The 13,877-nt window shown below is 34.3% G+C and overlaps 1 protein-coding gene across 1 annotated transcript in view; it reads right to left on the bottom strand.

Moving 5' to 3' along the window:
* Positions 1-13,877, bottom strand: part of AP3B1 (adaptor related protein complex 3 subunit beta 1) — a 248,677-nt gene that overhangs the window by 122,082 nt on the left and 112,718 nt on the right. Inside the window, exon 13 of the mRNA XM_081825590.1 lies at positions 8,560-8,669. Coding sequence (XP_081681716.1) covers positions 8,560-8,669 — 110 coding nt within the window. The remainder of the gene's footprint in view (positions 1-8,559; positions 8,670-13,877) is intronic.

Below are 13,877 nucleotides of genomic sequence, written 5' to 3'. Positions count from 1 at the left end.
GACTGAGTCACCCAGGTGGCCTTCTTACTGCTTTTAATTAATTTTAAATCTCACTTTCTTATTTATCTTCACTTAATATCTGTTTTCCTATCTTTTTTCAATCTTTATCACTTTGATTAGTGTTATAATTATAAATGGCTAGCTTTTGTTTCTCACTCCAATTTGAAAGTTAGTCTTTTAATGATAGAATTAAGTCCATGCATATTTAGGATAGGATATACTTGGATTTTTGCTTCCATCTTAATTATTTTAAAAAATTTATTATTTATTTTACATTTGTTTCCCTTTTTCCCCTCTGAATTTGAAATTCCTATCATACTTCCATATTGTACTAACAATTATCTTCTGACAAAAACAAAACAAAAAACAGGCTTTGCTATATAGATCTATAAGAAAGTATTTTCTCAGCTAATATTCCAACAACTGTTGTAAATAAAGTCAATACAATACAAAAATGTCCTCTAGCCCCAGAAAAGGATATAGTCAAATACAAAAAAATCTTTCTTCCAAGACAGTCTCATGTCTGTTGATATAGAGTCTCATTCACAGAGGTTCTGTAAGCAACTACATTCATCTGAAATTATTTCTTGTAGTTGCCTCTCTTTCTAACAAGACCAGAAGTTTACCTAGCACAAGTTCTAACTAAATTCTGCACAAGATGTTTAGGAATATAGACTTCCACATTCCTTTTTCCTTCTCAAAATCAGACATACATTTCTCTACCATTCCTTATGAACAAGGTATAACGATTTCCCCCACCAAAATACACTGTTTTCATCCCCAACATAATCTATTTTCACCTTACTACTTTTTAACTCAAGACAAAAATATTAAGATAATTTCACTTCCCTCCAGTTTCTTCCTTCCATGAGACCTTCAGAACACTTTCTGCCCCAATCTCATCCTACCCCTGGTTTTCTAAGATTGTCCATATTTTTAGTTCCTATTAGATTTTCCCTTGTTTTGTGCATTCTTCATCAAGAGTTCTCAATTAGCATTTTTGTTAGACATTCTTAGTCTATTCTTATAAATTTAATTTTATGTGTGTATATATGTGGGGGTGTGTGTATATATATACACACGTATGTATATACATTTATACACATGTATGTATCTTTTTTTTTAAAAGATTTTTTTTTTATTAATTTATTTGAGATAGAGAATGAGATAGAGAGAGAGAGAGCATGAGACGGGGGAGGGTCAGAGGGAGAAGCAGACTCCCCGCTGAGCAGGGAGCCCTATGCGGGACTTGATCCTGGGACTCCAGGATCATGATCTGAGCCGAAGGCAGCCGCTTAACCAACTGAGCCACCCAGGCGCCCCACACATGTATGTATCTTTATTCTTTGTCTTCTCCTATCTAGAGTTTCCTGCTTTTGTTCATTAGTTGTTAGTTAGAAAAGTGGTTCTTACTAGAGGGATGTATCACCTCCCTAAAAGGTATTTAAATATGTGTAGGAATATCTGTGGTTCTTACAATGACTGAAATATCTGAAATTTGATGCTTGTTACACAGAGATGCTGGATGTTCATCTCAAGGCCCTAAGGAAAAAGTTCTCTCATCTCCCATCAACAGATCACTGACAAATAATGTTAAACATCTGTTTCACATATAGGCAAACATGGACCATATCAATCTAGTGCCCAATTTGTCAAAAGGAAACAATAATAAAATCACGGCCAGGTCAGTGAGTAGGCAAGGAATTGAATACAAATACAGACACTAGAAATGAAAAGAGATAAAAGCATGATACATTGGTTAAGAAAGCAGACTTACTAGCTATGTGACATTGGGCAAGTTACTTAACCTCTCTGTGCTTCAGTTTTCTCATATGTAAAATGGGAATACTAAAAGAACTTATCTTGCAAAGTTGTTATTAAAATTAATGATTTATATTTTTAAGGTGATTAGAGTAGTACCTGGCATATAAACATTATGGAAGTTGTGTTAAATAAAGTAAAATATAAAAGGGGCCACAATAAAGCATACTAAATTTAAGCCTTATCAGGTTTGTCTTCCTCAAACACATTAACTATAACCATGATCATAATAGCTTACACTAAGCACTGTTCTACTAAGCACATTGATTCCCTGATTTCTCAAAATAGATCTGTGAAGTTATTAGTACTACTGTTCCCATTTTACAGATGAGAAAACTGGAGCACAGAGAAGTCAAGTCACTTGCATAAGTTCAAAGCCAGTAAAAGGTAGAGACAAAATATGAACCCAAGTGATCTGGTTTCCAATCTTACTTTTCTTTTTACTGAATAAATCTGACATGTAACACTGTGTAAGTTTAGGGTACACAGTCTGTTATTTTGATATTTATATAGTATAATGGTTGCTGATGTACTAATATTACATTACGTAATTATAGTACATTATTGTCTATATTCATTATACTGTGCATTAAATCTCTATGACTTGTTTACTACTCATTACAAGTTTGTATCCTTAAACACCATCTCTCTTACCCACCCTCCATCTACTGGAAACCATCATTTTACTCTGTTTTTTTATAGGTTTAACTCTTTTAGATTCCACATGTAAGTAGTATCGTACAGTATTTGTTTTCCTCTGACTTATCTCACTTAGCATAATATGCTCAAAGTCTATCCATGTTGTTGCAAATGGCAAGGTACCCTCCGTTCTCATGGCTAAACAGTATTTCATTGCGTGTATGTATGACACTTTTTTTATCCATTCATCCACTGATGAGCCTTTGGTTTGTTTCCTTATCTTGGCTATTGTGAATAATGCTGTGATAAACACGAGAGTGCAAATATCTCACTGACATTCTATTTTCTTTTCCTTTGAGTATATACCCAGAATTGGGGGACTGTATAGTAAATGTAATTTTAATTTTTTCCATATTGTTATTGTGGTTGGACTGATGGAAATTCCCACCAACAATATATAAGGGGTTCATTTTCACCACATCTTCATCAGCACCTGTCATCTCTTGTCTTTCTGATGACAGCCATTCTAACAGGTGTGAAGTGATACCTCATTGTGGTTTTGATTTGCATTTCTCTGATGATTAGTGATGCTGAGCATCTTTTCAATGTCTGTTGGTCATTTTGAGGTCCTTTTAGCAAAAATGTCTATTGAGTTCTTCTGTCCATTTTTTAAACATACCAGGTTTTTTGTTATTGAATTGACCGTGTTCCTTGTTTATTTTGGATATTAATCCCTTAACCAATATATGATTTGCAAAATTTTCTCTCATTCTGTAGGTCTTTTCATTTTGTTAGTTGTTCCCTTTTTCCCCCCACCAAGGCACCCCTTGTTAATTGCTTCTTTTGCTGTGCAGAAGATCAGGAGTTTGATGTAGTTCCATCTGTTAATTTTTTCTTTTGTTGTTTGTGGTTTTGATGTCATGCCCAAAAAGTTATTGCCAAGACCAGTATCAATGAACAGGAAAGACCCTATGTTTTCTTTTACGAGTTTTATGGTATCAGGTCTTATATTTACGTCTTTGACCCATTCTGAGTTAATTTTTGTGAGTGGAGTGAGACAGTTTTCCAATTTCATTGTTCTGCATGTGTTTCTCCAGTTTTCCCAGCACCACTGTTGAAGAGACTATCCTTTCCCCATTAGGTATTCTTGACTCCCCTGCTGAGTATTAGTTGACTATATATGCCAGGGTTTAATTCCAGGCTCTCTATTCTGTTCCATTGGTCTTTATGTCTATTTTTGTGCCAATACCATATTGCCTTTATTACTATGGCTTTGCAGTACAGTTCAAATCAGGGTGTGTGATACCTCTGGATTTGTTCTTTTTTTGTCAGGTTTTTTTGGCTACTCGGTCTCTTTTGTGGTTCCACACAAATTTTAGGATTGTTTCTTCTGTTTCTGTAAAGAATGCCTTTTGTATTTTGATGGGGATTACATTAAATCTGTAGATGGCTTTAAGTAGTATGGCCATTTTAACAATATTAATCCTTCTCATTAATGAATGTGGGTTGTCTTTACATTATACAGATCTTTCACTTTCTTGTTGAAATTTATTCCTACCCATTTTATTGTTTTGATGCTATCGTGAAGGGGATGGTTTTCTTTCTTTCTCAGATGCTTCATTTCCTGTAAAGGAATGTAACTGATGTCTCTATGTTAATTTTGTATCACGCCTCATAACTGAAATCACTGATTAATTCCAACAGTGTTTTGACTAACTCTTGGGATTTTCTACATATAGAATCGTATCAGCCTATATCATATCCTTGCATTGCTCCTGATCTCAGGGGAAACGTTTTCTATTTTTTCCCACTGAGTATAATGTTAGCTGTAGGTATGTCATAAATGTTCCTTATTATGTTGAGGTATGTTCCTTCTACAACCAATTTGTTAAGGGTTTTATCATGAAAAGATGTTGTATTTTGTCAAATGCTTTTTCCTGACTCTATTCAGATAATCATGTGATTTTTGTCTTTCATCTTATTAAAGTGATGTACTGATTTTACTGATTTGTGTAGAGTGAACAATCTTTGCATCCTAAGGAAAAATCCCATTTGGTCATGGTGTATAATCCTTTTAAAGTGTTCTTCAATTCAGTTTGCTAATATTTTGCTGAAATTTTTTCCATCTATATTCATCAGGGATATTGGTCTACAGTTTTTTTTTCTTATGGTATCCTATTTGCTTTTGGTATCAAAGTAATGCTGGTCTTGTAGAATGGGTTTGGAAGTATTCCCTCCTGCTCATTATTTTGGAAGAGTTTGAGGAGGACTGGTGTTAATTCTTTAAATGTTTGGTAGAATTCTACTCTTGGTAGGCTGTGTGTTTCTAGAAATGGCATCCATTTCTTCTAGATTATGTAATTTGTTGGCATATAATTGTTTATAGTAGTCTCTTATAATTCTATATATTTCTGTAGTATCAATTGTAATGTCTCCTCTTTCATTTCTAATTTTATTTATTTATTCTTTCTTTCCCTTAGTCCAGCTAGAGGTTTGTCAGTTTTGCTTATCTTTTCAAAGAACCAGCTCTTAGTTTTATTGATCTTTTTCTATTATTTTTCTGGTCTCTATTTCATTTATTTCTGCTGTGATACTTCTTATTTTCCTCCTCCTGCTGGGTTTGGGTTTTAATTAAATCTAATTCTTTGAGATGTAAGGTTAGGTCGTTTTTTGAGATCTTTCTAAATTTCTTTTTTTTTTTTTTTTTTTAAGATTTATTTATTTGAGAGAGCGAGAACGAGAGAGAGAGAGTACATGAGAGGGGGGAGGGTCAGAGGGAGAAGCAGGCTCCTCGCCGAGCAGGGAGCCCGATGCGGGACTCGATCCAGGGACTCCAGGATCATGACCTGAGCCGAAGGCAGTCGCTTAACCAACTGAGCCACCCAGGCGCCCCAAGATCTTTCTAAATTTCTTAATATGTGTGTTTATTGCTATAAATTTTCCTCTCAAAACTGCTTTTGTTGCATACCATAATATTTGATATGTTGTGTTTTCATTTTCACTTATTTCAAGATAATTCTTTTCTTTTAATTTTCTCTTTAACAACCCTATTTGTACACCTTTTCACATTCCTCTTATTGTTGATTTCCAACTTCATACCACTGTGGTCAGGAAAGACAGTTGGTATGAGTTTAAGCTTCCTAAGTCTGCTAATACCAAATTTACTCTCTTAATACCTACACCTCTCATACACAGTCTCTGAGAAGTCCTGGCTTTGATAATTAGAATCAATAATAAGAGTAGATATAAAGACAAAGGAACTCTAGTGATTGATTTGGTGGGAGCTCAGATGCTAACAGACTCCTGTGAGTCTTATTCTAAGCTTTAAGATACACATATAACTGCCCTGCAAACTTTACTAACACCCCAAGGGAAAGAAAATTTTGCCACCAGAGATATTAAATATTGGTCCTGATGCAGCTCCAAACCTTGCCTTAAACCACACAAATATAATCCCTCTGAACAGACTCAGAGTATACGTAGTTACCCCATCTTCAAAGAAGAAATAATATATTTCCCCCCTAAACTATAACCCTATTAGTTATAGAACATTAGTTTTAAACTTTAACCAACAATGAAAAAAAAAAAACTTTAATCAACATTGAAGGGACATAGTGAAGGGCAAACACAATGGAAAAGAGTTTGAGGAAAAACCAGAAAGAAGCCATGGAGAATGTTTCAAAAGGGAAGAAGCAGTATGTGAAGTCAAATGCTAACAAAAGATCATGAAAGACATCAACAGCAAATTACCCACTGTGTTTAATAAGAAGACAGTCAATGACCCTGGAAAAGTCAGTGTTAGTGGAGTGGTGAGGAGTCAAAATCAGACGGACACAGACTGAGGAGTCTGAAAACAGGAAATATAATTAAAAAGGGAATGAAATAGGACCTAAATAATAATGACAGGAGACATAGTACCACTATGTGCCAGGAAATATTCTTAAGAGCACTACATATATTAACTAATGTAATATGTACAAAATATCAGGGTTTTTTTGTTTTTGCTTTTTTTTTTTTTTTACTATCACCATTTTAAGATGGGAAAAGTATGGAGTTTTTAATGTAAAAGCACAAAGCGGGTAAGTGGTGGGACAAAGATTAATATTTTTTAATTTAATTTTTTAAACACAATTTCAGATTTATATAAAAGCTGGAAGAATAAAAAGAACTTCTGAATACTCTTCACCCAGATTCCTCATATGTCATCACTTTACTACATTTGCTTTAGTTTTCTATATATACACAAATACCGTTCCCTAAATTGAGGAAAGTTGTAGACTTATCCTTAAACATCAAAATACTTCATTGCAAACTTTGTAATAAAAGGAATGCTCTTGTATTGCTACAGTAAAATGATTTTAAAATTAGGAATTTAAATACTGAACCAATACTATTACCTAATCTACAGATTTTAGTGAGATTTTACCAATTATCCCTACCAAATCCTTTATAGCAAAAGAAAATATAAAAATATGTGGTGCATAGAGTTGTCCTATCCTTTTAAACTCTCTTAACGGGAAAAAGTTCCTGAGTTTTTCTTTACATTTCATGATATTGGCATTTTTAAAGAGTACAAACCAGTTATTTTGTAGTATACTCTCATTTGGGTTTGTCTCTTGTTTCTTGATTATATTCAAGTCATTCACTTTTGGCAAAAATTCAATAGACCTGATGCTAACTTCTATTCACTATATTATATCAGAAGGTGTTTAATCCCATTGCTGGCAATGTAAACTATGTTCATTTGGTTCAGGTAACATCTGCAAGGTTTCTCCTATTGTAAAAGTCAAAAGTCATTAATTTATGCTTTGTAATTAGTATCTTATGAGGATATACTTTGAAACTGTACAAATATCCTATGACTACTCAAACTTTCACCCCCTACTTTTTACCATTTGTTAATGATTCTTACCTCAATCTATTATTATTGTGATGGCTTGCAAGTGGTGATATTCTAATTCCATCATTCCTTCCACATTTACTAGTTTTGCATTGTAAGAAAGAGCTTCCCTTTCTCATTCATTCATTCATCCATTCATTCATTCATTCATTCCAGTGTGGCCTCAAGAGATTCTTACTCTATTCAATAGGCCATAATCCTTTTACTATAATTTATTTTGTTTTCCAAAGTGGCCAGTGGTTGCCCCTTCAAGCTGGTTTTTGTGTCTTTTTGACACGTCTCTATCATTCTGTGAGCATTTCCTTGCTATTTTTGCCCAACAAGATGTTCCAAGATCATCTTGTTCTTTCCTTGCCCTAGTTCTAAAATCAGCCATTTCTCTAAGCAGCCCTGGTTCCTTCAAGGGGTGAATGAAATTTAAAAACCAAGGTCTACCAAAAAAGGAATGCAGTAGTACATTCTAGAACATGCACAAACCTTGAAAACATGCTAAGTTAAAGAAGCCAGACACAAAAGGCCATTTGATGTATGATTCCATTTATATGAAATGTCCAAAATAAGCAAATCCACAGAGACAAAGTAGGTTAGTAGCTGACAAGGGCTGGAGTAAAGGGAAGATCAATTTGAGCAATGGGATTCTTTTATTGGAATGATGAAAACGTACTGGAATTACACAGTAGTGATGGTTGCACAACCTTATGAATATACAAAAAACTGCCAAATTATATGAGTACATTTTATGGTATAAAATTATATACCTCAATTAAAAACAAAACAAAACAAAATCTAGGCACTAGGTGTGCTCATTTGTATTGGGCATTATTGCATGCAGACCCTCTCAAAGAAATAGATGTCTGTATACTCAACATACACATTCACATGTATACACATAAATGTGTATAGACACACACACACACATGCATTTACATACACACACGGATCTAGAATTTATAAACCCATGAAGTTCACACTGATATCTCCATTTCCAATCTAACACTGCAGCATTTTTTGCATCCTTCCCCTTTTTCAGATTTATAATCCCTTCCACAACAGTGTAAAATCTTAGAACCAGGATGTGAATCCAGACAGTTAAGCTCTCTTAGCCACTATATTTTAAGATGTCCATTTATTTCCACAACACTATAATTTATTGACTAAAATCCAGTTAAATTCATAAAGATCTCTTAATTGGTACTTACAGTTATACTGTCCAAGAGTTTAGCCATATGTTTAATAATTTCACCATGTTGTACAGGTTGCATTTGCAGTAATTTCTTAATAACAACCACACTTTCAGCAACAACTATTTCTGAAAAAGAGAGATTATTCATATTAAATATGCATAATGCAATTCAAATGCAATATCCTTGGTAAAATATGAATTTAAGTTAGCAAAAAATTCTATATGTCTCAAATAACTAGGTGAAAACTATAATCACGAGTATATTTCCAACCTTTGGGGGTGAACACTGTCTTAAGCAGAGGAGTATACTTTAATTTCTAACTTGTGTTGTTGCCTCCTAGCTTCTGATATCCCCTTCCAACATCTGCCTCTTTGAGTCAGAAAAGCAACGTGAAGTTAGATTTTAACTATAGCTTTCAAATATTTGATTCCTACCATATAGTGGTAATCAAATAGTTACCATATGGTTCTTTGGTTTCTATCAATTACATAGTGGTAATCAAACACCTACAACCTAAATAACTTTTTTTCCAATTCTAAAGAAAACAGCAAACTAAAACCAAAAATTTCCTTAAGTGATATGTTCAGAAAACAGTACTGAGGATCATTAGTCCTAAGAAAGGTGTTACTATAGAAATAGCACTGACTTCAGAGCCAGAAAGAGTGGGCTTATGTGCTGGATTGTCTCCATTTGTCCAGTGAATCCACTCTCTACCTTTCCTGACTCATTCTGTGCCCTTAGAGGCTGACCTCTGCAGATTGCATCAACCAAACTCTCTTGTTCCTGGCTTCCAGCTATGGTTAGCTGATAGGAAGCTCCAGCAGGAGATCAAGGGGCAGGAGGACAGACTATTTGCTACCCTAGATGGCTCTACTGCCAGGTCTCCCTGGCAGTGTGTGCATTCCTCTACTGATAGTTTCAGTTCTTCTGAATGGCTCTCGCCTGCTGAGTCTGGTAAGTGCTCCCACTCCTCACACCCCTTCCTTTCAATTCTCGATATGATAAAGGGGCTTCCCATGGTCACTAGCCTATTAGCCCCAGGATGTTATATCATACCTTCTTGATTTCTCTTAATCCTGCCCACATCTTATAAATAGTTCCTTCATTAAATTATCTTCAATTATCCCTTTTAAGTGTGCCATCTGTTCTTGCCAGGGCCCTAACTAATATAATAACTGGTCCTGGGAGTGGCTCCAAGGAAGCAGATCCTGAAACGGGGATTCTGAGATTGAGTTATCACACTGAAGTAGCTAATCACTGGTCCAGAGTTACATTTTTGGTGGCACCATCAGAGAACTGTAATCCAATTAGCCAGAGCACCTAAACTTATGGAATGAATCTTATATAAATAATTATTAATGCTACTGATGCCAAATAAGTAAGTCTACAATACCTCTACTTACTATTTTGACATTTTTTTATTAATAGGCCTTCCTGGACATTAGAGATTCCCCTGGCATACACTACAAAGTATTATTTTAATATTATACTGGAAATACCATGACTTGTGTTATTATTCTTTTCTCTGAAGTATATTTTCTTATCTAGCTCCCTTTAGGAATACAAGTAAAATTTTTATCATTTTAATCATTATTAAACATACGTGTTTCAAACTATCTCTTTCTCCAGTAGAATGATAAATTGATGGTTATACCATGCTTTAGTTTATGACATGATAAATATTTCTTTCTCTTCTATAGTAACATATGGTAGGTACCGTATTCTCATTATTTTAAAGATGAAGAGAGAGAAATGTACTAGCATTATATGACTTTGTCCAGAATTCAGAATGTACCATTTCATCTCTAAATTCTAAGTTAAGAGGTACAGCTATTACTTATATAAAGACCACTGCTTTGAGCTTTGATGAAAACAAAGATTAAGATCCTGACTTTGCCAAACCTATATTCCAGTGAGAAAAATTAAAAGTAATTACTATGCAAAGTAAAATATGGTAAGTGTGGTTTTAAGAATCCATAGTATAAAATTTTTTATTTTTAAAATATATTATTGTAAAACTAGACCAAGAAAAAAATATTGTATAATTATACACATGGAGAGGCAGCATCGGCTATAGTTGAAAAATATATTTGGCATCATTTATCCTTTGATGCTATATTACTTTCCTATTGTTGTTATAAATTACCACAACTTAGTGGCTTAAAACAACATAAATTCAGCATCTTACAGTTCTAGAGTCAGAAGTTAACAGTTTAGACCTTATGGGGCTAAAAGCAAGATGTCAATAGGGCTACCTCTCTATGGAAGTTCTAGGAGAAAATCCATTCTTTGCCTTTCCCAACTTCTACAGGTTGTCCACATTGCTTGGCTCAAGGCCCCAATCTAGCAATGGCATCGCTCCAATCTCTGCTTCTGACATCTGACTTTCTTGACATCTCTCCTTCCCTTAAAAGGACGCTTTTGATCTCCATCTCAAGAATCTTAATCACATCTGCAAAGTCCCTTCTGCCATGGAAGGTAGCATATTCACAGGTTCTGGGCATAAGAAACTGGACTTCTTTGGCAGGGGTCATTATCCTGCTTACCCCAAGTCCCTCTCATCCCTTCACATAATTCCACCCTACTTTTCCTTTATGCTATCTCCTGTTTTTCAAAGACCACAGGACTGTGGTGCTGCTCTACCAGAAGCACAAAATGATCCTGTGTTCTGGACCTTTCCTAGCTTCCTCCCTGTACTTAATAAAACCTAAGCGTCCTTACTCAAAGAAATAGAGCCTACTACTTTTTTCAGTTTAACTTTATTTTGGTAAGAACACTTAACATGAGATCTACCCTCATACCAAACTTTAGTTACAATACATTATTGTTGATTATAGGTACAATGTTGCACAGCAAATCTTTAGAGTTTATTCAACTTAACTGAAACATTATTTTTGCTGTTTAGTAATTCCCTATTTCCCTTTTCCACCACCCCTGGCTACTGCCATTCCACTCTCTCTGATTCTATGAATTTGACTATTTTAGATATTTCACACAAGTGGAATCATTCAGTATTTGGCTTTCTGTGGCAGATTTATTTCACTTAGCATATGTCTTCAAGGTTACTACAGTCTACTATTACCCTCATTTTGCAAATGAAGAATCTGAAGCACAGGGAGATTGTGTAATTTATTCAAGATAACATTAACATTCAAACATAGGTAGTCTAGTTCTGCATGCAAGCAGATAGCTCCCAACAGAGTAAGTGGTCAATACAAAGAAAAACTATAATACACTTGTTTTATATTACTTCTCTCTTCATTAGGCTGTTAACTCTGTAAAGGCAGGAACCTTTTATAGGCTGGATGAGTATCTTATTCATCTACTCAACATTTACTAAATACCCCAACGTATTCAAGTTCTCAATAAATGTTTACTGAATTATATAAAACTAAATGAAACAAAAAATAGTCCTCTGCCCCAATCCTTTTAGTTTACAGTAGATGGTAAGGTTATTCAGACAAGCAAATTTTGCTAATCTGTTACCTGAAGTAAATTACCTTAGAGAATTAAATTATGCTAAGCCAAATGAAATGCAGATTTCTCATAAAGGTCCTTGAAAATTTTGTCAAATTAATCTCAGATAGTGATATTGAACTATTTTAGGCAAGCTTCAAGTCTGCCTAGAAAAGTCCTCTCCATGTCAAGAAGGGAGAAATCAATAACACTTAAAAAAAACCCAAAAAACAAAAAAACCACAGGTCTAAAAACAATGTGTTAAATATATGTAAAAAACAATGGAGCCTAAATGCTGCCCCTAAGGTTTTAAGATACATTATCTGAACAGATGACCAGATATTTGTATTGACATAAAATCAAGAATCACAGATCCTTAGAGCTTTAAAAGATCCTACAGGAAGATTCTAAAGAAACTGAGGCCTCATTCTAGATACCTATTCCTAAGAGCAGATCTTTTTTTTTTTTTTAAAGATTTTTATTTATTTATTTATTTGAGACAGAATGAGAGAGAGAGAGCACACGAGAGGGGGTAGGGTCAGAGCAGGGAGCCCGATGCGGGACTCGATCCAGGGACTCCAGGATCATGACCTGAGCCGAAGGCAGCCGCTTAACCAACTGAGCCACCCAGGCGCCCAGAGCAGATCTTTTAATGGAAGAAAGGAGCTATGTTGTCAGGATTGACCATTTTAAAGTTAAAAATATTATTACCTTCATTAATGCTACTGATTTTAATATAAATATTCTCCTTATTTGTTTTACTACTTTTAATGAGGTTTCCAAACTACAAAAATATAACTCATATGAAAAAGAATTAAAGAATCAGAGACTATAGGCTAGTGATGATTATGCAACCCAAACCTGGACAATACAATTTAAGTTTCTAAGTATTCAAACTGCAGGAAAAAAAGCCACTGTTATAACGACGGCTTTGATTTACCAAAAACAAAAGCCTAAACATCAAAATATCAGAGTTTAAATTAGTAAATCTTCCTACTTTTAAGAGTGAATACAGATTGGGGCGCCTGGGTGGCTCAGTTGGTTAAGCGACTGCCTTCGGCTCAGGTCATGATCCTGGAGTCCCGGGATCGAGTCCCGCATTGGGCTCCCTGCTCAGCAGGGGGTCTGCTTCTCTCTCTGACCCTCCTCTCTCTCATGCTCTCTCTCTGTCTCTCTCAATTAAAAAAAAAAAAAAAAAACACTTTAAAAAAAAAAAAAGAGTGAATACAGATTATATTAATCTCCCATCACCTAATTACAAAACAATCTATTCTTCCCTTCAAAGTGCTACTAGGGTAGAATATTTATCTTTTAAATCAAAGTCAATAAAAAAATATTTTTCAAGAAATTAATACATTATAAAAGTAGAGATAATTCCTTTAAAATCTACAACTTGAAATTTTCACATGCGAAAAAAGATCAAAAACTAAAATTCAGAAACCCTGAATATATTTTGTATTTAAAAGAACTAGTGAGTATTCTAATTGTAGTACTTTTTGTATGTAATAAAATTTTAAAAGAATAATTACCCTGGTAAATCTTGGTTCATAATCTTTAATGTTCTGGAAATATTTTCCCAAGAAATGTGTCATATATAATTGAATAGAAAGTCATTATTAAGATACAGGAAATAAAACATGTTTTTCAACTCACATTTTAAAGTGTGACAAAGAAATAGAGACAAAAAGGATGAAAAGTACAAACAGGTAAAATGAATAACATTTAGCATCCTAATCTCCTCTAGTTACCTTCTACAGTCAAATACTTTTTTAAAAAAAAACGTATTTCCTTGATAATTTTTGTTGCCCCTTAGTTTTAATACTGCATGTAGAAAAATGTTCTTCCATCATATTATCGTGAGTTTACAGGATTAAAGT

This window comes from Leptonychotes weddellii, chromosome 7 (genome assembly GCF_054177405.1).
Source record: "Leptonychotes weddellii isolate Sample4059 chromosome 7, ASM5417740v2, whole genome shotgun sequence".
Classification (NCBI taxonomy): Eukaryota; Metazoa; Chordata; class Mammalia; order Carnivora; family Phocidae; genus Leptonychotes; species Leptonychotes weddellii.
This window is presented reverse-complemented; position numbering and strand designations above follow the sequence as displayed.